Genomic DNA, 27998 nt, shown 5'->3' with positions numbered 1-27998 from the left:
TCTCTGAAAACAATCCAATGTTTCAAATTAATTTATTTATCCATTGAACTGGCGGTTAACGAATCGTATTTAATGTCGTGTTTAAAGGCTGTACTGTGTTTTTCAGAGGTGGACACGACAACGCCACACCTGTTGCACTGTGCTAGTGGGAGCTGGTGAATGGTATGACCCGCGGCAGCGTTGAAAGTTGTGTGAAAGTGGACCCTTGTGTCTGTTGGTTGCTAACGTTAGCTGCTAACATCAGGTACCTGCGCCACACGTCTGATGAGAGAAATAAACACGTCTGTGCTGGAGTGGATCAGGTCTGTGGACACTGGTGAGTAGCTCCGGTTTGAATCAAGGTGCTCGTGTGGAAATATAAAGGTGGAGGACATTGTTGTAACATCAGCATAATGCTCACTGGGTCAACTGAATGAGACAGAGATATAAACTATGAAAGCAGCGGATTCACTTAACTGTCCCTTTTTATGAAAATGTCCTCTTGCAGATTATCTTATACCAACATCTAACAACTATATTATTCCACATGTATGACCCGTTCAGAAGTTCACGTGTTTTATTTGTACTTGCATGCCATTTAATATTCATATCATATTGTATACTATTGTGAATTTATACCCATATAATATATATATTGTTTTATATAAACATCATATAGCTCTGTGTGTGTGTGTGTGTGTGTGTGTGTGTGTGTGTGTGTGTGTGTGTGTGTGTTTGTTTAACAGCATCTTATACTCTTATTCATTTTGTATACCATACTTGCCTATATACTTCTTATTCTCTTGTCAGCCTCATTCAGACTGTCTGCTGCTGTAACAAGTGAATATCCACACTGTGGGTTCAATAAAGTTTTATCTTTTTTCATCTCTTATCTTGCACGTGGCTTCTTTCTGCTGAAGGTCTGAATTTCCCCTGAAACCACGTCAGTTCCCCTGAGATCTGCAGAGAAGACCCTGCTGTGGAGGAGATGTTGGGAAACCAGGATGGTCTTAGCTGGAGTCTCTGATTCCCAGAAGAACTGAGAGGTAACATAACATCACACTTGTTGCATAAAAAGAGGAAGTCCACTTGAGTCTAACAGGATATGAGTGTAGTCTGGTCTAAAGGCCACACTAGGTTTCACACTGCTTGGCTGTGTTTGTATTTACACCCAGTTCCTCTTTCTCTGTCAGAGCAGGAAGCTAGGGCCGTGATGTTGAATCCCGTCTTTTCCGGGTTTTCCTTTTCTTTGAATTAGCAAGTTGAGTCTGGAGTCACATTGAAAATAGGATCTTTGACCCTGTTCAGTCCTGTGGGTGATAAAATGACTGAATCCTGCAGGAAACTTGTTTGTTCCCTTCTATGTTATCTGGAGGTCAAAGGTGAGCTTCTTCGACCTAAACCTACCCTGATAATTTGAGTTTATTGCACCATTTCTTTTGATTGACCGTGCATGAAATACATTCTGCTAAACCACTGGCCCTTCTTGATACCTGGATATAAACAACAACGTGGGAAAATGAGACTAGCCAAAGTATGTTGGTTTAATAATTGGCTCATACTCCCCAAGGACTGTAACCAACTTGCAACAACTGTTCACCTTAGGCAACAGCAACAAACACACCAGCCTGTAATTTTCTTTCTTAATCATTCTCAGTCCAGGAATGTGCATCCTGCAGCCCAGGAAAGTCAGTGTACACAGCAGGGGTCTTTTTGTATGGGCCCCTCTATGAGTAAGTATTCCTCTCTGGAAAACAAGAAAAACAGTCGGCTGACACTGGCTGTAACTCTGAATCTCTTTCTTATATTTCAATGGAAAAACCATATGACTTCACAAACGTAAATAACAGCTCATGATGACAGGGAGTTTTTAGCAGTGGCGCAGAAGCGCCTACTGTTCTTCACATTTGTCTTTTGTAGAATCTGCACAGACTTTATTTCCTTCATTAAGACAAGGGGGGGGGGGGGGACATAAAATGGGAGGAAGTGTATAGGTTGGTGGTGTCTGGAAAGCAGCTTACGGGGGTTTTAAGTTCATACCCACCACAAGACAGGGGCTCACCGCAGCCCACCAGTGTCCTGTCCAGTGGACGTGTACTTTTACATCAGTGGTATCAAAGCACGAGAATGGCTCCAGCTTATGTAATGTACTTGGAAGATGTTGGTGGATTCTATTCCACTAGTAACGGAGCCTTTAGTCTTTTCAGGAGCTCAAATTGGCTCAATCAGCATCTTTGCAGAGCTGGCGGGCAAAGTAATATGAAAGTCATTTATTAAATACTTTAGATGAAAAATTAAACAAAAAGTGAAACAAAATCTTTTAGAAAAGTGATGTAGATAAAATGTAATCTCTTCTTTTAATTATTAAAACTAACAAATGATTGGCACTTAATGGAGAAAGTGCAAAGAGTTGTGTTTAATCAACCATCTGGCAAGAGATAACGCTCCGTAACATCAAATTACCTGGTTGTGAAACAGCTTCCTCCCACGGGCCATTACACTTTGTCCTCTGAGCTCTTGCTGTTTTTATTTAATCATTTTTGCACATGTATCACTCCTTTTTGTATAATTTAATATAATTAAAAACGGTTATTTTATTGCACTTTTTATCATAGCACTGGTCTCGTACCGTGACTCTTTATTGTCTTTTTGAAGTGTTTGTGTTGTGTCTTTAAGGATAATATTATATTTATTTGCACATTTTGCATAAATTTTGTCCCGACAAACGTAATTTTGTTCCATTGTGTATGTGTTCATATATGGATGGGAATGAGAGTAAATTACCCATGACCCCTGAACCTTGTATGCCAGAAAGGATGCTCTTTCAGAAACAGCACTTGTCCTGTTTCCTGTTGACAAAACAGGTTGGTAATCCCAGAAAGGCGAGCAAGGCAGGGTGCGAGCAGGCAGGTCGGTTAGTGACGGACCGCATGAAATGATCAGTTTTGTTTATTACAGTCCTGCGAGGGCCTTTATTAATTGATGGCTATCGGTACATGGAGAGGATTTTAACAAATAAAAAATATAGTATTTATATTTAGGGCCTTTAGGAGATCTCCATGGGCTCTCAAAAACGTTGGTGTATATTTTTCACTATTTCATGGCATGTAATAGATGAGATGTACTAATTAATTAATAAGAAAACGCAGAGTTGATGTTTGTTGCAGTTGTTGTTGACTTTAACTTGTGAAATAAATGTTATCTTTCACTTCTTCATTACAATTCCAACAATGTTTTGTTTTTGTGGCGAACACAAATGCATTAGCGTAATAGCATAATAAGATGTATGCTTGTACTGATATGTATGCAGAGAATTGTACAGTAACTCTGAAGCTATTCGTTAGTCAGTCACCATGTTTGAAGTTTGGTTCATGAGGTCTGCTCTCACAGTGTCTCTCTCTGACTGTCCATGCTGTTGGATCATCAGTATTTTGATCTTGGTGGTGGTGATGCCTTGTGAGTTGAGCCGTCTTGGGAAAAATTGAGGGAATCCTTTCAAATGAAGGCGTATGGTAGATGTCAGCGGTGGTAATATTACAGTTTGTGCTCGACATAGCTGCCACACAGACAAACACACAGGAACATTTAATCTAGTCTGTTACATCATCCTGCAGTAATAGTCAAACTAACCACTGCAGCCAATGTTCTGTTTTCTCTCGGCTCATGAAAGTAGCAAGCCTGTGATTAGCTGCAAAATAATTTTTTCCTACCAAACCTACATACCATCAATCGTGATGAACGCCAGCAAATAACAGTGTGGCCTGGGCCAGATTGTGCTCCACTAGCTGTGGCCTGTAAAATTACAGCCAACATCATTGTTGCAGAAGAATGTTTTTCTGTGCAGCAGTGCAGACAGGCCACGCTCAGAGTTTTACAAATCTAAATACATGTTTTTCTGAAGAGAAGACAATGAGTGCTGTCTCAGTTGAACTATCCCAGATTCAAGAGTTTGGCTGAAGCGTTGCCACAGAAAAATAACCACGCGGCCCTTGTTGCAGAAATACACCAAGTGTTTTTCCCTGTGTTGCAGGGACGGAGTCAGAAACCACATCGCTTTAATGCTTGTATGTGTGTCTGTCTCAACGTCTGTTTCGTGGTGTTACCTGTGTTTCTTTATTTTGCTTGTGTGTGTGTGTTGTATTCTCTGACCAAGTGAAGCTGATTCATTATCCAATAAGATCAGTCATCAATGAGGTGCACGTGGCCAGTGAATTGAGGTTCCTTGTGTGTCAGGATCAGAAGAGAGGCCTCCAGTTTAGAGACTGCTGGTTTTGCTGGTCCTCAGCCTGGGATTTTAACATTGTGTATTGTCTCATTTGATGTATATAAAAAAACCCTTGGTTTGGGCTCTTTAAAAGGCTTTCTGATTCGTGCCAATGGTGGTCACTGTGATCTTACATGATGTATGCCCATTGGGCCGTTCAATCGTGGGGTCTAACAGCCTTCCTTATGCACAGGGTAAGTGATGAAAATTCACAGGCCTTGTTTTGTGCAAAAATATATGTGGTAATATATATCTGAGGCTAATATGAGTCTTCAGCTGTAAATAACTGTAACACTGTAGCCTGATAGAGTAATTGTGCAGATGAGGTTTGACCCACATGCAGAACAGACGCATTACATTCTTCAGGGTTTCATCCTCTTATTATAAACCCATAGTGTGATTCCTCACTTTTAAAGAGTGGCCTTAGCGTTTCTAGTTTCAGTCGGGTTAAGGCCTCAGTTATACTCCATTGTGGACATGTGTATGGTAAGGTGCAGACACCACAGACATGTTCTATAGCTGCTCTGTATGGTGTTGTGTTTGTATTCTTTTAAAGATGAATAGTAGAGGCGAGGGTACCAGCAAACCTCCTCATACAGTCCCTCGTCAAATTCATTCCATTTTCGTATGAGTACAGCATTTCATCAGGAGTGCTCTCGTGGACCCTTTCATATGTGCGGCTGCAGACAGTATAACAATGCTTAAACCCTCTTTGACCCAAATATCCTAGACAGTAGCAGTCACGTGTCTTCCCCTGAGGTCAGTGTGACTCCTTGTCCCGTCAAGTTCTGTTTCTACTGAACTCCACTGGAGGTCAGCAGCTGAGGACGCGCATGCAGATTCCTCACATGCGAGTAACTCGTCTTGTGTTACTGGTTGAAGTTCTGAGCCAGAGACAAACTGACAGTGATGTGCTCGGCCAAAGGTAATGTAGAGAGGAGGACCTGGCATGATGCACTTCATCTTTCTGTTTTTACTGCAGCTCACAGCTGATCTGGCCTCCACATGAAGTAATCACTTTTGTAAAGGCATCATGTGATTTTTGTGTGTCTGCCTGGTGAAGTAGTACCTGTGTGCTGCAGATTGAGTCAGTAATCATAATTGGGACAGAGGCTGGGAACCAGACACTGAGTCAACGCTGACACAAATACAGTATGCGGTTTGATGAGTTTGTAAGTGTGTGTTTGATACGTCACAATGTGTGTTCATCAGTTTTCATGAATCCGTACACACCCACTCGGTGTGTGTGCGGGAAGAGCATGGGTGTGTTTGCTCGTGTATTTTTGGAGGATCTCCCTGTCAACCATCTGCTCCATCCCTCTAAGACAAACGACAGCAGTTTGGATGACGACCTTCTTTTCATCTTTCCTTCCTTGTTTTTTTTTCTGCGCATATGCCCATGCCTCCTCGGTACACGTGACCGAGACTATACCCTTTGGCTGTTGTCAAGCCCCTCTGGCTATTTAGAGGTCGCTATTTAGCAACAGGCTTCTGGTTAACCATTATTTACCCTGCTCCCCTACACCTGACCCACTGACCTTTTAACCAGAGAGCTCATACAAACAGGTTTTAATCCCTGTTTTTGTGTCCCTGTTGTGCAGAAAGACTTTGAATAGAAAAAGAGGATATCAAGACAAATACAACATGTGTGGGAAAAAATAATGTCACTTTACTGGCAGTATCCAGTTTACTCAGAGGACCATCGGGGAAAGGAATATAACCACTCTCTTAAAAATATTAACACTTATTTGCTCTGATTCCAGAGTTTTCTCCACTGTGGGTTTTTTTTTTATGTTGTATTTTTTTTTTTTTATTGGTTCAGCAGCTTTGAAACTTATCACGTGCTGCCCTAAAGAACCAGTAAAGTTCAAACAAGCCCAAAATATTTGCTCGGTCTGTTTGCAGCATGATTGAGTATTTAAATGTCAACATACACTGAGTCAGTGCAACCAGGCCTGATAACAACTCCCTCTAGAAATTTGAATTTTAACGGCCACCTGTTATCACTGGGGAGATACTCCCAAGACACCAATTGCTAATTTGAGCAAACAAGTGTTAAGACCACAGCTCAACAGCTTGTGCTTATCACCTGTGTCATTACTGTTTGAGAAGTTTTGTTGATTTTATACTCGTTGCTCCAGATCGTTCTTGCTCTGCTCAGCCTGACTTTCTCAGGAGACTGATTCCAGTGCGGTGCCGTTGAGTATCTGCACCAAACCGGGTCGCATGGTGACGGAGACATGGCGTGCCTGGGAGTGCCAGGGTGGAATCTGAGCAGTAATGTGAGATATAAGTCCCTGCATTTGTGGAATGTGTGCGTGCGCTTGTGTGTGTGTGTGTGTGGGGCTGCAACAAGTGACGGCGCTTGTGATTTTTGGTGTGAGAGAAAGGAGCTGGAGCTGCAGTAACTTGACACCTCTCATCTACTTTTAGAGGCCACTATAAAAAGACATTACCAGCTGATGAATTAAAAATGAGAAATCTGAAGAGACCTAATGATGTGTGTGTATGTGTGTGTGTGTTTAGTAAACATCCAGTGGGTTGTCTGCATAGACTCATCATTGTGTGGGTGAATAAACATGTGAGTGTGCATCATGGATCATAGAGTATTTGGCAAAATGAAAAAGCACCACACTCACTAATACTCTTAATCCACCTGTCTCCTCTGTGTCTCTGAGAGAAGGTGTGTGTTCTCATGGGGGTGCGTTACCTCTGCCAGAGGAGCGGCTGGGATGCACACAGGGTATTATGTTGAAAGTATTTCCCCCTGGCACAGAGATGGTGTAGCTTTCATAAGATTGAGCAGACGGGAGGAAGCTGAAGAGAGGAATGACACAAAAGGTGGGGGGAAAAAGAGATATGAGGGGAGGAACAAAAAGCTGATTGTCAGCCAGGCCTAGTCTTTCGAAGGAAGGAAGTTAAGGAGGGAAGGAAGGAAAGAAGAGGAGGTAGAGAAGGTGTTGGAGTTTGTTGACCCAGCTGAATTATTTATTGTCTTATCCTATTGGCTCCTGCTGTGTGTTTTGGAGTTGAGAGCAGCCACTTGCTTTTCCTCCACAGTGAGGGGCTTAAGTGGAAGTCCGCTCCCTGCTGCCGCCTCCGGATAATGACTGACCACTGCATGTGTGTGTGTTAGTCTTTAGAATGTGGCTGTGGTGCCTGATTTCTATGGCCGATTTGTCTACACGTGTGCGTTGTGTGTGTGCACGCCACAAGTTGGTTTGGTGCACTCCGCCCTTGCAGACTGCTTTAAATAAGCACGGCTGTGTGTCGTTGGACTGCAAGGAGGAAGGGTAGCTGAGCCTCTGTGTGCAGGACGTGAGGTAAAGCACTGATAGGAATGGAGACAAGTGCATTTACTGATATAGTCTAATAGGAGAAGGTGAACCCACCTGAACAGTTATCAGCATTTATCTACTTTCTCCTGCTGCTGCATGATGTTGTACTGTGCTATGGCAAAAGTTAAGTTCAGTTAAAAAACTAATTCCAGGCGATTTTGTGTTGTTTTATTGGCATTGGCACTCCTATTATGAAAAATGCAGAGCACCCATTCCAATGAATGATAATGAGGTGGAGGTTTAATGTTACAGTGTGTAAACCCACCTAAATAGTCAAACTATGTTTTTCTTCTTTCTTATATCATGCATATACTCAATCACAGCTGTAATATCTCATAAGGCAATATGTTTTCCTGTGAGTAACAATCATTTTCAGTATCAACAGTCTAAAACTTAAACATTATAACATTTACTATCAAGGAAAACAATTCAATGGTACAAATTGCTGCAAGCTGCATTTTAGAAGCTTGAGAAATTGTTAGTTTTGTATTTTAGTTCAATCAACATAATCTTCCAATCATTGCTGCTCTTTATGTCTAGTCATGCTGTATTCATAGGAAGTAGTGTCAAACATGAGAACAGGATTTTTGAAAATGGTTCTTTGTCAGTAAAAGGCCACATGGGAAGAAGAAGGATTCATTTTATGTTTTCAGTATTTGTAGCAGCAGTGTTTTTGGATTAAGACATAATATTTGTTTTGCAAACTCAGCCTTGGGAGGAAAGTCACAGTGTGCAGTACAGACGCTGATAGAACTTAATCACTGAAAAAATCTTAACAATACCCAAAACACTGTTTAAAGCTAGGGTTGGTAATCCTTGATAAGTTAGCAAGGGCAGGACCCACTTTGAAGAAATGCAACTGATACATCCCACCCTCTCTGCCCTCTCAACAAAGCTTTACCCCCAAAACACATTAATGTGCACTGACTGACAACTGACAGAAGCCGACTTTTCCATGACTCTAACTTCTGTCTATTGTCTCTGCCTCAGTGGTGTATGTCTTTCGGATCATGTGCATTGAGAACACAGGCAGGCAAGTCGGTTAGTGTCATAAAGGCACGCCAGCCAAATTAAATGATGATGTTTATTACAGTCCTGTGAGGGCCACAGACAGCACCATTTTTTTCTTTTTCTTTTTTAGACTACTTTATTTATTGATGGCTTTAAGGAAGTGAAAAAGATTTTAGTGTTTCAGAACCAACTTACCTACCCTACCCTTGATTGATAATCTCTAACATGTGTCTACATTGAGCGTTTTAATCATGATCATCACTTTACTATACTTTCATGTCTTTTCACATACAAGTACATCAGGTGGCTTTAAAAAAATCTTGGTGCATTTCCTGAATTACTTTCTGGCAATGGAACTTCATAAGAAAGAAGGCGTAATGAAAGAGTTGAGAAGGTCATGTGATTATCTAGAAAAGACTACTGCTTCCTGTTCTCCCAATTCTCTTCCTGCAGATGGGGGTGGAGTCCTCCTCAGCAGTGGGAGGAGAGGGAGGGGAGCATATTAGACTAAGGAGCTGGGAGACGCTCAGGTTAGTGTTTGTTTAGCTCGCTCAAACACAAGAGCTCACCACACATACAGGGGCTTGTACCACAGACTCCTGCCCTCTTCTTTCAGTCCTGTGCTCCAGAGACTCATTTTAGGGATCTTACAGCCTGCACACATCACGTAAGTAAATGTTACCTTCACTCCTGTTTAACCAGATCACCGTGTCTGAACACCGTGTAGACGTCAGGTTGTGTCTGTGTTCTTAAAAAGGTAGGAGGGCTCCTTGCTCTGACAGCAACATCAGACTTTACACTTGAGAGTGCTGTTTTGACTTTATTATCTTTGTCAGTATTTCTCCAGGGGTTTACTCTTTTGTTTTCTTGTGTTGCCTTTTTACACCAGTTAAAGGCAACACAACAGCTATTGTCCATTTCTGTGTCTCTGCCCGTGCTTCCTTGTCCTTGACATGGTATGCCAAATACTGGTCATGATTTTAACATTTGCCACCACTGCTCCTGGACTATTTTCAATCCATCAGCTGAAACGGGGTAAGAGGCTGTGCGGCAGCCTGTCAGAGTGCATGTATTGTTTCTCTAATAAGTTTAGGATTGACGTTTTATTTCCAGCACAAAAAGTGTTTTCGGAGCGTTATCGTGTATTTCACACTATCAGACAGACATGTGTTAATGGGGTCAAAGATTTAACAAAGTCTGATGACACGTGACATCTCACTTGTGTTTTTAAGCTTGTATGTCTAAGTTCATATCACCTCAGGCTTTTGGCTAAAACAAACAGAAACTCACCTTTTTAGACTATCAGCAGCACCTCTCTGTCAGTGTGCAGCTCCTCAGGGTTTATAAAGGGTTAATAGTGGAAGAATGAGTCCTATGTGTTACTGTGTTTGTACTTGTGAGTGCAACCAACTGTGTGTGTGTGTGTGTGTCTGTCTGTCTGTCTGTCTGTGTGTGTGCGCGTCCGTGTGTAAGTAAGTAAGTAACTAAGTAAAACACTCCCTGTATCCAAGCCAACAGTGCGGCCTAGCCACTGAGGCGACTCCACAGTGACCACTCTCCCTTCCACAAGTGTGTGCGTGTGTGCATGTTTGTGTGTGGGGTGGGGGGGCAGGGGACAGCAGCCATGGTAGAGGGCAGGAGTATGTGATTGCGCCCACGCCTGCAGGTCTCTGGAATGTATTCATCACCACGTTGAAGGGGTGGGGGGGCTTTATCTCCGTACATGAATGTTTGCCTTCAGGCTTCAGTGTTGAAGCATAGAGCAGCTTACGAGTTCATATGACTGTGGAGATGTGTGCGTCATGCAGTAGTGGATCTTTTTGTATGACTGTGGAGATGTGTGCGTCATGCAGTAGTGGATCTTTTTGTATGACTGTGGAGATGTGTGCGTCATGCAGTAGTGGATCTTTTTGTATGAAGTGTGTGCGTGCGTGTGTGTGCGCACCAACTACTGATCCAAACATATTTAAACACACATTGATCTGCAGATCTGGATTTTCACACCTGCAGATCACTTTGGAGAGTATCATCACATAGCTACACATAATCAGCAGAAATTCTTTGCTGGGTCAGAGTTGTTTCTCCCTCCAGAGGCTCGGCAATGTCAGAACCTCTACGGGCACTGTAAATCTTGGAGCTTGTAAGGCGTCATGCTAGTTATCCGGTACAGGCAGAAAAATAGCCAGCCAACATCCTTTACTTGTTATATGTGAAATAAAACCGAAACAATCCGATTTCCTCAACTAAAACCTCTGTTAATCAATATGTACCATTAAAAAAGTTAAACTTTATGTTATCATTTTGTAAAAGAATAATCCTTTAATTTGAAAAAGAAATCTTCAATACACTTGAAATCTTTTGTACAGGGTCTTTCAAAATGAATACGCTCAAGGATCTACACATCACTGGAGAGAGTAGGAAGTTCTCTGCTTGTCTATCAATAAATTATCCACTGATGGTAATGTGCTACTTTTACAATCTTGTCAATGTTGCAAATGGATTTTGTCATTTTTTTCTATTTGGCTGACATGGGCACATGGCAGATGTTATAATATGTGTTTCCTTAACCGCTGGGCTCAGTTTTCCTGAGGGACGACTCAGCCACCTGCTCTCCACTGATTACCTCCTCAGTCAAAACTCTGTTCATGCCTCACACACAGAGAAAAAGAGGATGCTGACATTCATGGATGCACAGATACACATGCACATGAGACAGGATTTCATTTGTCCCCTCCCCATCCCACCCTTGGGTGTAATTGTGCATGGATGTGTGTGTTTCCTGAGGCCACAGACACAGACAGTGATGGGCAGCGAGTTGGAGGAGGGGGTTGAAGAGTGCAGCAAAAGATGGAGGGTGGGGGATGGCACACAAAGATGGAGCTAGATGCTATAATAACTGTCTGCTTATGGTTCAATGGTTGTTTTTGCAGTCGACTAGACCCTAGTGCATATAACGGTTGCATAACCCCTCTAGTCCAGACACTTCAGTCATGCATGTCAGTCGAGTTCTCCACCGGCCAAGAGCTGTTTTCTGTACGAAATGAGCAGCGTGACCAGAACTGACAAGTGCACAGCACTTTGTGTGGGTCTCTGCAATACGACCAAAATCTCATATCCATATATAGGTCATTTCATATCCAGATGTTAAGTTGTTACAGCAGCTCCTACCTCCTTCCAGATTAATCTGTAACTCTTTACCATATGTTGTACGCCGGCAAAACCCTCTTGCAACGTTTATTTATTTATTTTTTTTTAGCACTCAACTCTGCTTTTGTAGCTCTGATCCATAGACTGTCTGTACTGTTTGACATGATTCTTATGCAGGTGGAGAAAGAGAGGTGTTGACAGTCAGTTGTGGGGACTGGTCTGTGGCATAGTTTATTAAATTATAGATTTGTGGTCAGTGTCAGAGCTAACGTCTATGTTACTCCGTATTGAAACTTTGTATTGAAACTCCGTTGTGAAACTCCGTTGTGAAACTCCGTACTGTATCATATATATCATTTTAGGGGAACCAATACCTCAAATTAAATCCCAGAAAGGTGTAAAATATGGGCCCTTTAAGGGTTGAATCGTGTGACGTCTAGTGCTCTGGTCCTTGTCTCTCTGTCTTCATTAGCTGTCTTTGGAGCTCCCTAAATCAGTCCTGAGGGGGAGTGGCTGATAACCTTTTGAACCCTTCTGTTGAGATTTTATTGATTTAAAAACTGAAGCCGGGGTGTTCCAGTGGGGTGATGGGCCGAGGCTCGTGTCCCACACACATAATCTGACTCACACAAACTGGGTATACAAGTAAATGAGGTTGGACTATTATTCAACCAGAAGCCTCAAGGAAGATGCTTCAGTCAAATCAAGCGTGAAGTGTTCAAACAGTAACTATGAGTAAAGAAATGCTACGAAAGGGACCTTCCTTTTGTTATGATTGCACTTGACATCTTTTCTTTACTTAATGTTTTCTTTCTATTTAAAGTGATAATGAGAACTAAGATGTAGCAGCATGGCTCTATGAATGGCAGTGCTGGTTTCTGCTGGTTTGCCAGTTGATACACCTATTTGGTCCAATCGGAGCTGATTGCTATTGACTGATAGTTTTGGCATTTATGTAGTCTTAAAATGTGCACATGTAAAAATCATCCCCTCAGATGCAGGTGCACAGAAGAGTATCCGTGAGTGCAAAGGCATACTCGTGAGCGAGCATTACTGCTGCGCATACACAACTGTGGTTCCACGAGCACTGAGACTAGTGTGAACACTGCCCAACAGTTGCTCACTTGTTATGTTGAATTTTGAGACAATGGAGGCAGAGATGGAACACCCCAGTCCCCACCCTATTTTTTATCTTCCAACCCCTTTCCCCTAATTTTTCTGTAACTTGCCCATGAGTATGCCTTTCCGCTCATAAATACTATTATGCGTGAAATTTGAGACAAAATGAATGCTAGCCATAGACAGTCATCCTGATGTTGAGCCCAGCATTGTTTGTTCTCCCAAACTACTATTTAAGTCAAGAATGATTGCTAAACGCCCAACATAATGAAGCGTTTAGTGTTACAATAATTCTAAAAAGCCTGTTGTGTAGTCACAGTTATCAGGGTTAAGATGCTTCTGAGTTGGCCTTTTTGAACACACGGCAGACACGAATATGTCAGGATGAGGAATACAAATATGTCAGGATAAAAAGGTTTCATTCAAGTAGAAGATGCAGACGAAGATATTCTCTTGGAAAGACAACAAGATTCGAAAGCTTTTGGTAATACAGGCCGACACCAATGCCACCTAGCCTCTGCAGCAGAATTGATACGTTACGTCCGGCCTCTGCATGCTGTGTCACCCCTCATCTGAAGGCTCCAGAGATTTTTCTGTTGTTGTGAACACATCTGACTGGAGAATCTTCTGCTGCGTTCTTCATATGTGGAAGACAAACTTTAAAAAACGTCAGGACCCAATTGTACGGACATTTTGTGGAGTTCATGTTTGAAAACGGCTTGTGATCATTGGCAAAGAGGCAAGTCCAAGTGCCCAGAAATAGATGAGCAAAGGTCACCATAAAGACAGGTTTACCCTGCTAGTCACACAGACACACACAGTCAGAGGCAAACACTCCAGCTGAGCATGCTTGTTTGTTTTTCTGTCGCTCTCACACGTTTCCTGTTGTGCAATGCGTCACTGCTTCCTGCTCATCCCTCCAGTAGACAACCAAACGCTGACTTACTCGCCACAAAGTCCCCAGTGGCCTTTGTCCCTCTGCTTGGGGTGAAGGTGACTCTTCCAGGTGTTAATGAAACAGGGATCTTCCTCAGACATTGACAGATTAGAATATATTTTTTTAGCATGGACCTTCACTTTTCTCCAAAGCAACATACTGAATACTCTCAAGCACTACAAAGATTGTTGTTCACCCTGTGAAGGCCAGATATATCTGCATGCTTATTAAAATAATTTTCTCAATTTCCTTTGTATTGATGTTTTCCATTCTTTTAAAAGTTGTACTCAACTGTGTGTCCCTGAGGCAATACCCAGCATAATACCTCTTACTTTTGCTGTGTTCACACGACTCCGGAGTTTTTAAGCTCTGAAAAAACAACTGTCCTAGTTTTATTTTAACCCTCCGGGGCTGCATTCGCCTACATTCGCTTCCTGATTGGGTCTTATCCGTCATGACTCGAATATCAGTGATGAATACAACATATATTATGAACTATAAGCATTGCTAACACTGACTGTCAGTAACCTCATCGTCGGTCCAAGCAAAGAACTCCCTGCTCTTTCTTTTCACCATTACTGTTCCTCATAGTGTTTTCTGCAACTGAGCAACCAACTGCAGAGTCGACAATCCAGTCCCTGTTTACACTGTCATGTGACATGTCTATAGGTGTGTTATCACAGGCAGAGATTATTTCTGATACAGAGCTAAAACGTTTCTCTAGCTTGAAATTCTAAAAAGAAAATGTCTTGGTGTGGACGTATCCTGAACAACACTGTCTGACTAGGGTGTTATTCTCTTCTATCATACTAAAAGGGAAAGCATGCATCTCTCCAGAGAAATTCCATTGCCACATTCAAAAACTTTCCTCAAGTAGTTTCCACCCAATGCAGCAAGCAGTTATTTAAACAAAACCCAAGATCAGTATATTTTCTTTAAGGTCAACCAGACTTGCGAGGAGAGGGCGCAGTGAAACCATTTTATCTTCCCTTCTTTCACTCATTAAGGTTTTTTTTCACATTAGACAGGAGGGGATTTCTGCTGACATCTTTTTAGGCGGAGTCTCTCTTGTTTTCTATACAGTCTGGGGTCAACGTCTGCTGGGACCAAGGCCACAGCGATAGGACAAGCCAGCTGGCGTCACAGAACACATACAAATGCACCATGTTCCCTTCGAACAATGTTTGGACCCTCACAGTGCTGTGTCTTCCTGTTTTTGGGTCATGTTTCAGGACATTTTCTAGGAAGAAGTGTATAAAAACGATCAGACGTGTCCTGGTGGTTCTTCTTCCTCTCTCCTCCTGAAATCCACTTCCTCACGTGCTGATGTTTGCTATTTATTCCATCACTCAGTTACTAAGTGGTAGAAAATATTGGTGAGTCAAATTGCTCCCAGTCACGGGCTCTCCCTATAATTAGTGTTATGCAGGCTGGTTGGTAGATGACCATGCTCATTCAGTTGTGGTTAAGTGCTAGTCATCTCTTCCTTACATCTGGAGCTTCCCTTGCCATCCGTTCTAACATAGAGTAAAAACGTACACACTTCTACCCTCACCTCTTTTCTTTTTGTCTCTTGCTTATATACTACTCACCCTCTCGAACACTATAAAACCTAATCTCTCTCATTCACACGCACACACACACACATGCTGCAGACATCATTACCCACTAATATGGCGGTTGGAAAGCCAAATGTAAAATCCATCAGATTCATAACAGCCCAGCGGTTAGCATAGTTTTATGATAATCGAACCGAGCAAGTTTCCATCATGCAATAGAAAATGTCATTCCGTGGTCTGTCACTGTGGTCGGTGCCTGTGGTAATCTCGTGGCTTTTGGAGACATCAGCTGTTTGTGTAGCTGCAGAACAGAACATGTATGGAAAATAAAAGACGGAAAGTTAGGAAAACAAGACGAACAGGGCAGGCTTAGGGGATGTTTGTGTTTCCCTGGGAAGTTACTGCAAACTCATTGAAACACCAATATACACATGAATGGACCCATGCTTGACCAATTTGCCTGTTTTTCTGTGGCAGCCAGAGGTGTAATACACACATTAGCCCCGCAGCAGTCATGGCTTGTAGCTGTACGCTGAGGAAATAAACGATACTAGCTGCTGTCTTTTTGGACCAGGGACTATCTAGGCCACCAGTGTGTAGATGGCTCCTCTCAATGCCCAGCTTTGAAGGAGGACTGGGTTTTCATTGACATTCTCCCAAGTTTATTTAGCAGCTTTGACTGTACCCTTTGAATTCCTTTTTTTTCTAGATAAACAATAAAAAAACCAATATCTACAATAAATATTGTTTGTAGTTCAAGATCTCTCATGTTATCCAGATTCCCTTTCGCACATACCTCTTTTACACCAAAATTGAGTGCGTGTGTGAATAAACCCACTTTCCCATTGCCAGTGTAGGAGCTTGTTCTTCAGGTTTTTCTTCCCAGGTGCATCATGTTTGACATCACAAATATACCAACAACTGAGGAGCTCTCTCCTCATTGCCACGTTAGCGTGTTCATCCCGGGTGTCATGTTTTCATCACTGCCGATTGGAGCCGAAGATGATAAAAACTTGTGTCTACTGCAAAGTCATTTGACCCAGGACAGATTGCCGATTGTATCCATTTGATTCAGTCTAAAGTCAGATGTTTGTGGGTTTTTTTTTTTTGACCTGTCGAAAATAGGCTGCAGCCCGTTCAGAGTGGGTGTGCGGCACCTTCATTCCAGCTTTCTACTTAGTGTAAAATGTACAAACACAGAATGGAGGAGCATTGTTATTCCGTCTTTAAGCCAGCAGTGGAGGTAGGCACTGAGCCAGATTGATAATTCTGTCCAACCATTGGGTGCTCTTAGAGACTGTTTGTGGACATGAAGAGACTCTAAATCTGGACTAGAAAGATGTGTTTTTTCAGGAGAGGCCTTTGTACGGGTAATGACAAGGCCAAAGTGTACGGAACCTGAGGTAGCTGAGGTTTCTGAGACCAGACAGTTTGTCTTCACCATTTCTGGTAAAGTCTTTCTCTAGGATGTGTTTTCTATGAATGGACATTGTAGTGTATACAACCATTTCTATAATTACCTATAGCTACTGCACTGAAGCTGGTGATGTGAGTGGCTGGGCACAAGGCCTTTTTTCCTGGTGAGGCCGTTTTTCCTCATTCCCAAGAAGGTCCTTGTGATTTTCAAGAATAGCATAACTTTCCCAGGTTGTGACAAACAAGAAGAATCAATGAAAAAAATTAAATATATATCCCTGGTTCTGTGCATTGATTATCATCCACAGAGTACGCTTTTTAACTAACTGCAGGCATGTGTGTGTGTCATCAGCCCTATCTCAAAAGTTCAGACATGGATTGTCACCATCTCCTGTGCGTCTCATCTGGGAATCTTTCTTCCTCTGACTGAAACTCATGAAACAAACGCTCCTTTATTTGCCCATAAGATGAAAACATTTCTTCTCACTTTGAGCATTCTCTTTCTTCTGCGACCAATGTTTCCATAATAGTATTTTCTTTTCCTTTTTCTGCTCCTCTGCCTAAATGTATTCCCCAGAGCTTTGCCTAAAGGTTCTAGGTGGCATGAGGTTTGGGAATCATTATTTTCTGTGATGCAAATGTGTTTTAATTTAAGCTGAACTATTTTAAACCCTCCTTTGGTTTGTCACATGGTTAAGATGAAAGTAAAGTGTGTGACTATGTCTGCGCTGTTTCCAGGCTCTTGAAGTACCTGTGTGTGTGTGTGTGTGTGTGTGTGTGTGTGTGTGTGTGTGTGTGTGTGTGTGTGTGTGTGTGTGTGTGTGTGTGTGTGTGTGTGTGTGTGTGTGTGTGTGTGTGTGTGTGTGTCCAACCGTAAGCTGTCATTGTTGCTTTTGCTCTATCTGCTGCTGGTCTGCTGTTCAGAGATGGGAGAGGAAAGGAGATGTCGTGAAAACAGGATCACATGCTGAGGGAGGCAGGGAAGGAAGACTGCTATAAAAAGACTAATTAAAAATGTGTGGATAGATACGTTAGAGGTGGAGGTGATGAGGAGGGAGAGAAACGGGGTGCAATGACTGTGTGATGTAACCCTGGAGTGTAATGTTGTAAACGATAAAGGAGGGGAGGGGTGTTGGGAGCGGATGGAGAGAATTGTTTTTCTGGGAGATCAGAGCTTGACTATAGACGCACGTTGTGTGCGTCGGCAGCGCTTTGAACTCCTAAAACTGACTCATTTGGTGCTAAGGCTACATCCACACTTACATTTTCATCTGAGTTTTAGAGCTGTTAAAACTGAGAAGTTTGGAAACACGGCTGGCCCCTTTTTAGTTTTAAAACTCTGGGGCTGCATTTTAGTCTGAGCAGACAGAAACGGAGATGTTTGGAAACAATGACATACACGCTTGCTACCGCTTGCTGATTGCGTCTTTTTCGGTCGCAACGTAGCCTTCGCTATTTCGTCACGCTCCTATCACATTACCCTTTCAAAAAGAAAGCAACTGGCATTACCCTCAGCTACCAGTGTAGAACACAACATGGATAATCAAATACAAGCGTGGCTGATTCTGTTGTCTTTGCTTACATTTGTTGTGCAGTGAAATTCTGAATTTTACAGTGATGCAACTGTTTAAGTGTGTAGGAGACAAGCTGTTATTCGAGCAATCTGGACAGAGATCGTTTTAGTTTGAAAACATAGTGGCATGAAGATGTAGAAACAGGGGAGGAAAAAAACTCACTTTCTTCTTCTTTGTTTAAGTTTCTTAGTCTATGAAGTAGAGTTAAATGTATTCGGACAGTTTTTAGTTACTGTAAACATTGCATGTCAAGCACCAACTGAAAGCTGAATTTCCAAATTAAAGCTGAGTAGGACTGTAAATAAAATAATCTGGTTGTTCACACTTTGTCTCCACTGTGATGAGACACAGAGCTACACAGGGTGACCAGTTGTGCAGGCTTTCAGTGTTTTTCACTATGTTTTCACATCACCCTGCTGCGCTTGATGCAAGTCAGTGTAAAATATTGCAGCTGTTTTGCCCGTTGCCCTCCCCTCCCTTTCTCTACCCCCTTTCTCCCTTTCAAAGAATTTTTCATTTGAATGAAAACCCTGCCTCAGTGTTTTGTTCCGCTCAGAGGGGGGAGGGGTCCGATTGGTCAGAATCCCTTTCGAGGCGGACCAATGCCTGCACACCTCCCGCCTACCACCCCGCCCCCCGTGCCCCACTGAGGCTCCTGGCCTGACGTGCGATTGGCCGGCTGGGAGGAGCCAGACGGGATATTAAAGCCTGTCCCGTCTGCTCCACTTCAGTGTTGAAGAGAGTCCGTCTGTCAGCCACAGGATAGTGTGTGTGTGAGAGTGTGTGTGAGAGAGGGAGTGTGTGTGTGTTTCAGTGTGAGTGGATGTTTTTGTTCTTGAGAGGTGGACGACAGGAGAGTTCTACCGATATCTTACTTGGACTTCCATCTGTTTTGAACTCTCTACAGGACTGTGAGGCTCTGCTGCTGAGTTACTGGCTGGCTTTTTGTGCGTGACCACAGCTGGACAGACAGACGGAGGCTGAACAGACATTGTGACTGGGATCATAAAGGCTGTCGTGTTGCCGGGATCGTTGCTGGCTGATCTACCAGACCTGTATTTGAGATAAAGAGCTCCCATCAGATCAGCTGTACTGGGGCTGACCGGTGACCCCGATCCACAGCCTAACCCCCTTCTGGGTCACCGCTGAGCTAACAGAGGTGGTCTGGCCGGACCTGATGTGGAATTTCACCCCGACTGACCCTGTCCCACAAGTAGCCTTTCACTGAGCCCGGACTTGGAAAAAGGAAGAATAAAAGAGAGGGGTGACGGAGAAGAAAGGAGGAAGAAAGAGAGAGAAGTGAGAGCAGCAGCAGCAGCAGCAGCAGCAGCACAGTGACCGGGTAAGGAAGTTAAAGGGGGTCTCTGGGAGTGAGGGTGCAAGGCTCGGAGGAGGGGGAGGAGAGTGGGAAGAAAAGGGAGAGTACAAAAGAGCTCTTTTCTTAAGCTTAGAAAGGACATGTGGGAGCTCTAAAAGGATGTTCGTGGACCATAAAATCATCACACACCTCATGTTTACTACATTCTGGTTGTCACATTTAAGCTAGAAAACACTTCAGTTTACATTTAACACAATAATCATTCTCTTATTCCTTCCCACAGCTCATAATCTCAGCTTTTCTCTTCCTTGTGATTCATTGTAAAGACATTTTGACTGAAAATCTTTCCTTTCTCTCCGTCAGATCCTCCAGCATGCCGGTTGAAACGCTGCGGCCTTCAGACGGCCGTTTAGCCGGAGTTCCCTTCACCTCTGCCATGCCCTTCAGGATACTTAACAAGGGCCCGGATTACTTCCGTCGCCAGGCTGAGCCCGGGGCCCGTAAACTGAGTGCGGTGGAGCGCCTGGAGGCCGACAAGGCAAAGTACGTTAAGAGCCAGCAGGTGGCCCTCACCCGTCAGGCTCCTATAAAACCACCAATCATCCGCAAGCCACTCGTCCCTCCGGGGATGATGTTCCAGTGCCAGATCAGCACTCCTCCAGCCCGCAAATTTCCCCGCTGCCCAGTGGATGTGGAAAACAGAGGAGGAAGAGAGGGACCAGGAGGGAGAAGAGGACCTGCTCTTAACTTGGATATTCTGAATAATCTAATCAATGATGTATGTGATGGACCATTGCCCAGTTCCCAGTCTTCTTCCTCTACCTCCCCCTCCTCATCATCTCCTTCATCAGGAGCTAAGAGTATCGGCAGCAGCCTGTCAGCAGAACAGGAGAGGAGCAGCAGGCTCCTCAACAACCTTAAACCTGTGAACCACGGCAACACCAACTCTTCATCCAACTCCTCCTGCACTTCCTCACCACTCAGTAACAACCTCCGTGCCCCTCCAGCAGAACTCAGCCGACGTCCACCCCCGATTCCAGCACGAGTGCCACGCATTGGGCTTCCTGTGCCCTATTGCTCCCCAAACTCAGTGACAGTACGCAGGGTGGATGTCCGGCCTCAGGCAGAGATAAGGAAGCCCCTGAGGGCCCAGCTGCAGATCAGGCCCAGACAGACTCCACAAGGTCAAGTTGCGCACCCCCAAGTTCCACCCCCACCTCCACCTACTCACAACCAGCCCCAACCTCACACTCAGCAGAGCACCCCCTCACAAACTCTGCCCTCCCCTCCTGCCTATCTGCCACCCAGTCCCATGCTGGTTAGAGCGGGCATGATCCCGCCAGCCTCCCCCGCTTTCACCCGTATATCAAACGCCAGCTCCAAGGGGTCAGCCCGTAAGCACCCATCCTTGCACCGCTCCAAATCGGACCTGAGCGACCGGTATTCCCGTGCAACAGCCGACCTAGAGCGATTCTTCAACTACTGCGGGCTGGACCCGGAAGAGGTGGAGGTGATGGGCGGAGTGGAGCGCTTCACAAGAGCCAACTCGGACATTGTTTCCATCTCCAAGCTCCGCAGCGTCAGCACGCCCAGCTCGGAGTGCGGAGATGAGGCTGAACGGGCGAGGGAGGACGAGGGCGATGAGGACGGGCCCGCCAGAGCCAATGAACGGGTCCCCTACGGCATCTCCGTCATTGAGAGGAACGCGCGAGTCATCAAGTGGCTATATGGCATACGTCAGGCCCGAGATACTAACAACGCTGTCTCTAACGTATAGACTAACGAGGACTTGAAGGAACTTGAAATAAACAAACAGGGAAGCAGAACTTTTTATATGTATACACACGTCTTTTTATCTGGGCTGCAAGTCAGGACTGCCTCCCTGCAAGACTCGATGGACCGTACATTTCCTTTTTCCTTCACTTGATCTTGTATAGCAATACTGGTATACGAAAGCAATAATAGACTGGTATAAATGATGATGGTGAGGATGAAGCCAGGTGATGTCTGCAATTGTTCCTCATGTAAAGGTACTTAATGTGTGTCTGTGTGTGTGTGTGTATGTGTATGTGTGTATGCGTGCGTGTGTGTGTAGCAGACAGCTTGGCAGCACAAAGATAAACTGGAAATTAGCCACACACACACAGTGTGGTGATTGTCCAGCGAGCCAGGAAGAGAACCACATTGATACTGTGAAACGTCACAAGAAAAGCTTCCATAAACACATTTGTATTTTTTAAAAACCATTTTGGCTGTTAGACTGTTATTATTATAAAAAAATTTGTCCGCATGTGAGTGAAACATTTGTACACAATATACTTTAGGGTCCGTCATCTCAACGAAAGCACATGTATTGCTCTCACACCGGTGGTCACCTCACGGCACAGATGGACATTCAGGTCATTTACAGTAAACGTGAGCAGCTGCAGTTTGTGGAATCTGTATATTTGACCATAACATTTCTCTAGAAAAATCAGAAAAATAGTTTTGTGTTTCGGATGAAGCTGTGCTGGTGCAGCGAGAGAAATCTGTTTACTGCGTACTGTATGTCTTAGCACGGATGAGAGAGCAAGTCATATGATGAGGGATGATCTCATAAGTGGATGGTTGAAGTAAGTGTAGCATGAAAAGTTATTTTGCCTCCGGAGAAATAATCAAAGGATGGCTAAAAGGAAGACTGAAGAGTATACTCGTGGATTAAAAGAAGAAGATACCTATGGTGTATAAACACGTCTGTTGTTCTGAAAGTGTCTCAGGAAGATGTACTTGGCATACTAATGAAAATGGACCAATATTTATTTGAAAAATGTAATTTAAACGTATTTTTTAATATTGGACGACTGGGTACAGTCTTTTTGTGCTCTTAAGTGCAATCCGATGAAATCTACAGTGCAGTTTATTTAGGATCACATTGAAACACAAGCTAATACAGGCACCAGTCACAAGTGTGAATGTTGTAAACGGGGGAATGCTACGTGTAACAAGTTCCCTGCTGCTCCGTGTGGAGCACTACAGAAAGTGAGACTGTAGTGTGCTTATTTGACTTCCTGTTTGTCGTGGTGGGAGCAAGAGAAGAGGTCTGTCCCCCCTGTGCGAGCTCTCCACCCTCTGCCTCCAGCTGCTTTTAGCTTTTCCTTCTCCGTACCTGCAGCGTACAGCGGCAGCCGGATCAGAGCGGTGGAGAACAGCGACAGCAGCGATGAAGTGTGCTGTTGAATCTGGCACTGGATGCCCAAAGAGTCTACAAGTGAAGAAAATGCTTTACCGTGGTTGTATTCTAAACAGTTAATAAAAATTGTTCAAGTATGATCACTGTTTTTCTTCTTTGACGATGACTGTAAATATGATGACATGCTGCTCCTCTGGTTTCCTCAGTGTTTTGGGATCATGTGAAGCGCTGCTGCCAAGACCTCGGTTGATAATCTGCAATCTGGTGCAGGTCCAGTTCTGCGCTGGCAGGTGTTCGGCCCATCGAATCTCATTTCACCATCAATAATTGACACAGAGCACTTTTCTCCTTGCTCGCCTGCGTGGTCATTGTTTACTTTGACTGTGTTCTACATCATCTTAGACAGAAGAATGTGGACACGCACACAATCTCTCGCTCTAGCCTTGCACTCGCACTCTTTCATTAAGTCTTTCCCAAGAAAGTGTTGTGTTACTGTGTGCTCAGACTGCAGTCTGGTGGGCTGTTGTGATGATAAAATGCTCTGTAGGAGGGACACAGTGTAAAATGAGTGCGTGTGAAGGGATCTGCACTATAAATGTATCCATTCACAGCACAATGTGTGCGCACAATCATGAAAATATGAAGGGGCTCTAGATGAATACTCCACTAAACGCAGTATCAAAATATAGTCCACAATGAGTTTACTTCCTTTTGGTCTACAGCTTACACAGATCAACAGATACAGGTGTTGAAGTTGATGGTGATAAAATGATACGCCAGCTATTGTTAAAATAAAGAAAGAGAAGAATCTAGATCAAGAGTTTTCAAAGTCTGAGACTGTGGGCCTCTCCTCAGACAAAGCTTGGGGAGAAATCTGCCCCCTCACACGACCTTACCAAGTCAATGTCTGGATGCCCATGGGATCATGATGATGAACACAGACCCTAATATGAGTGTTTGACGTTATTTCAGACGGCACCAGATACATACAAATCTGTCCTAATGCATTTGTTAGGTGTGTGGGAAAAACCAAAAAAACTACTTCTGAAGCATCTTTTTGACCAGATCACTTACATTTAGGTGTTTCTGTGTGATCTCCCTTTAATAGAATAATGCCATAACAAATTTTTTTTTTTTTGTATGTAATAATTCACAACCAGTCCCCCTGCGGAGGCCTGCATTCTACTGTACTTTGAAAACCTCCGGACTAAATCAAAGCAGCAGACGCAGGAAACCCTGCATCCTACATTTCCCATGATACAACTTGTTTGATGTGTCTCATATGAGCACTCCAGAACTAAACCACACTCCCAGCATCAAACAGCCCATAGTGTCTGTGGCTGCTTCAGGGCCTGCGACCACTCGCTCGTCAGGCGTCCCAGTCCCTTCACGTCACAACACCACTGCAAACGCCATCTCCTCCAGGATGGAGCCGTGATTTACCGCTCTCACAATCGAATGGTTTTGAGCATGTGGGTGGCTGGAGGATTGGAGATGTGTGGTGGAGTGGTGGAGAGCGTGCCGTTGAAAGTGATAAATATTGCTGCCTGCAGCCTGGGGCTGGGCATCATGACAGCAGCCGCCTGTCATGACCTCCTCTGATTAACAGCCAGCAACACAGAAGGGAGATGGAGACGAGGAGAGCTCCACAAAACAGTCGTTTAAAGGACCGGGAGAGGACGAGACAGGAAGCCAGTGAGGGAGGTGGAAATGGAAAGAAGAGAGAGCGAGTGGAAATGAGACATGGTAATGTAACTCAACTCTAATGTGATGGGTAGTGTCTCAGATTGGAGCAAATAACTTCAATACAAATGTCCTTTGTCCAAATAAAATACGTGATACTGTATTGTCACACGCTAATTTATGTTTAATATAAAACTACAAAAGATTTGTTTTAAATGTTTTAAATGATGTAATTAGCACTGCATTAATGAGGAGCTAATATTTTAAGCAAAATGCATTTAAACAAAATCCAAACAGAGATAGGAGAAACTTGTAATTTATTATTTTTCATTGAAAAGTTGACGGTGCTGTCACAGACATAAGGCATAAGGCCATTTCAGACCCGACCTGCGTGTGAAGTCCGGAGAATTGGGTCTGGAGTTTACCCTGAGTTTTCCTTACACACATGCACAACGCAGCACGAGGTTTTCTGCACGCGTTCACAAAGGCAACAAATCATCCACAGGCGAGAGGTGGAGCAGCCAGGTGCAGCAGGTGTTTTAGTCTGGACGGACAGAAACAGAGTTGTTTGGAAACATGACATAGACCCTGACCACCACTTGCTGATTGCGTCTTTTCGGTCACTACGTATAGCTTTGCTGATTCGTCAGGCTCCTATCACATGACCCTCTTCCAGAAGGGAAGGCTGTTACCATTTTAAATTTCCACATAGGAAATAACGACAATGAACTTTGAGCTGAAAATGACCAGTTTTGATGAGGTGCAAATGTTTCACCACGACTTGTTCCCCCTGACACTATTTTGCAGGGGCAACATCTCTGCATCCTTGGTCTAACGGTGATGATTGTGATTGGTTTACAGAAATACAAGCAAGCCAGAGAGTTTTGTTCCCCTACAGCAGAATGATGACGGACCTCTCTTCACTGCGCTTACTCTGGCTATGTGAGATAATACGTGTCTTAACCACCCGGCTGTGGGACGCCACAGGAAAATGATAACATTCAAGCAGACTGGAGTCTTTATAGTGCTGACATATTAAAAAGTAAACTTCAGTAAATCTTTTTCTTTCCTACAAATGAGAGTAGGGCAAAAACTGTGGATTCTGACAGATACTGTGTAAAATACAGAGATCTCAAATTTTATTCCAAGCTGTCACTGTCTTTTTATATCATTTTAAATCAGTTCCTGTACGAGTTCTTTGAAACTTACATAACTAACTAGTCGGCCTGGCACAACAATTCCTTTGTTTTTCATCCCCTGATAGTCTCATCGTTACATAACAGAATGGACACCTCCTGACTTGCTCCCCGGGGTGACGTGAAGAGTCAAAAAGGCTAAACGCTTCAGCTTTGGAGAAGGAACACGTGTCCCGGGAGGATAAGATGTCTCTGCCTGCTGCGGATCTCCCTGTGGACAGATGAGGAAATCACGCCAAGAACCGTCTCTGTTTCATCCTCATGCACTCTCTCTCTCTCTCTCTCTCTCTCTCTCTCTCTCTCTCTCTCTCTGTCGCTCCCTGACCATATGTCCATATTTACTGAGAGATCAGCTGGGCTTTGGCGTTCAGTCAGAATACACACACACAGTGTTTGCCTGTGCATGCTCTGTTGCATGTCTTGTTGTTGTTGTTTGTCTAAGCAGAAAATTCCTCTGCTCTGTGTGTGTGTGTGTGTGTGTGTGTGTGTGTGTGCATGTTTAATGATTTTGACAGCGCTTACATGCTGAATGTGTTTTAAATCTTTTTTAGGGATGAAAACTAGTGTCTGTGTGTGTGTTTGTGAGTGTGTGTCTTCTTTGTGTGCAGAGAATTTGTGCAAGTTTGCATGTTTGGAATGCGTTATTATTTCTAGCATGTCAGTAGTGTAAGTGTGTGTGTGTGACGGGGGTGCTATGTTAGAGGCTGTATATTGTTTGATCCCAGTAGTGCCACTAATGTATGTCAACGCTTGATACAGTCATTCTGCACGGCCTCAGTGCAGGGAGTGATAAGCTGATTAAGGCGCCGGGGCAGATGGGATCTCTGTGTTTTTGACTATATTTGTGTGTGTGTGTGTGTGTGTGTGCACGTCTTTCACTGGGACCTACTGTATATCCTGTGGGAAAACAAAACTGGGCTGTCTGTGTTAGCTTAACGTGTTGTTGCAGAGCAATGCGTCGCTCGCCTTATCTCTCCAGGACCATCTTTCTCTCTCTCTCTCTCTCTCTCTCTCTCTCTCTCTCTCTCTCTGTCTTTGTGTCTATCTGTTCATCTAAATCACATCATCTTTGGACTCTGGCCTGCTGCCTAAACACACACACGGAAAACTCTGTTTTGTTTACGCTCCTCTATACGTTCGGGGCCTGGTGCAGCCTTAATCTTTCAACGGCTTCAGACAGGATCAAACAGCAAATACCCTCAATCCCGGAGTTTAAATTTAGCTGGTGAACATATGCAGTTACATCATCACGTGTGTAAAAAAACATGAGAAGGATCGAGGTGAAAACTTTATCGTGAAATGTCAAAACTCATCTGAAGCAGTTAAAACAAACATAATGACAGGTTGGATTTCCTCTGAGCTGAAGTGGTGACGTGTTGATCCAGAGACTGAGTGAACTGAAGAATATTCACTCTTTCAGGCTCTCACTGCACAGCCTGCAATTAGATAGTATTTTGTCGTTTTTTTCAAGGTAAACCATTGCATCTCTGTCGACTTGAGTAAAGGAATGATGCTCAAATTATGTTTTTTCATCCCTCCTAAACCGAGCTCATGCTGACTCTTGAGTTTTCCGCTGCGGTTCAGACCATCCAGCACAGAGAAGAGACAATATGTTGGAAAAAGTCCTGTCGAAAACTAGTGGAAAAACAGTGGAACCAGTGTTCAAATCCAAATTAATTCAGATCAAACATGTTTTTTTTTGTTAAGAAGTCAGACCTCTCTGTCTGCCTGTCTGTCTGTCTGTCTGTCTGTCTGTCTGTCTGTCTGCCTGCCTGCCTGTCTGTCTGTCTGTCTGTCTGTCTGTCTGTCTGTCTGTCTGTCTGCCTGTCTGTCTGATTGTGGAATGCATATCTTTCGTACCCTTTATCTATTAAACTTCACAATTGGCATGTCTATTGTAGATTGTGTTAATAGTGTTAATAAGTATTTAATAAATAGGTGACCATTGCTCTGTAGCAGTCAGTGAGGGTCTGTAGCTGTCAGTGAGGGTCTGTAGCAGTCAGTGAGGGTCTGTAGCAGTCAGTGAGGGTCTGTAGCTGTCAGTGAGGGTCTGTAGCAGTCAGTGAGGGTCTGTAGCTGTCAGTGAGGGTCTGTAGCTGTCAGTGAGGGTCTGTAGCAGTCAGTGAGGGTCTGTAGCTGTCAGTGAGGGTCGCTTGCTGCAGCCAGTCCGTCTCTGAAGCGCAATGAATCCTGGGATAGGTTGGGCCGGTAAAGATCCCACCTTTGAATGCTTGGTTTCTCTGGGATGAAGGGACACATTTATGGCTTTGAAATGGGAGAGAAAATGC

General features: G+C 43.8%; 1 protein-coding gene across 2 annotated transcripts; it reads left to right on the top strand.

Annotated features, from left to right (window-relative positions):
- On the top strand, positions 1–22971 carry wu:fa11c10 (protein FAM110A). Of its 2 annotated transcripts, XM_034591309.1 has the most exons (4): positions 1–316; positions 900–1025; positions 19252–19686; positions 20026–22971. In XM_034591309.1, the coding sequence occupies exon 4, from the start codon at positions 20036–20038 to the stop codon at positions 21437–21439; it is 1404 nt and encodes a 467-aa protein (XP_034447200.1). In that variant the 5' UTR covers positions 1–316; positions 900–1025; positions 19252–19686; positions 20026–20035; the 3' UTR covers positions 21440–22971. The 2 variants fall into 2 exon arrangements, with proteins under 2 accessions (XP_034447200.1, XP_034447201.1); XM_034591310.1 differs by lacking the exons at positions 1–316; positions 900–1025 and adding an exon at positions 9112–9259.
- The last annotated feature ends 5027 nt before the right edge of the window (positions 22972–27998 follow it).

The sequence above is a fragment of the Hippoglossus hippoglossus genome, chromosome 7 (assembly GCF_009819705.1).
Source record: "Hippoglossus hippoglossus isolate fHipHip1 chromosome 7, fHipHip1.pri, whole genome shotgun sequence".
In the NCBI taxonomy this organism is placed as follows: Eukaryota; Metazoa; Chordata; class Actinopteri; order Pleuronectiformes; family Pleuronectidae; genus Hippoglossus; species Hippoglossus hippoglossus.
Note: the sequence above shows the minus strand (reverse complement) of the source record. Positions and strands in the feature narration are given on the sequence as shown.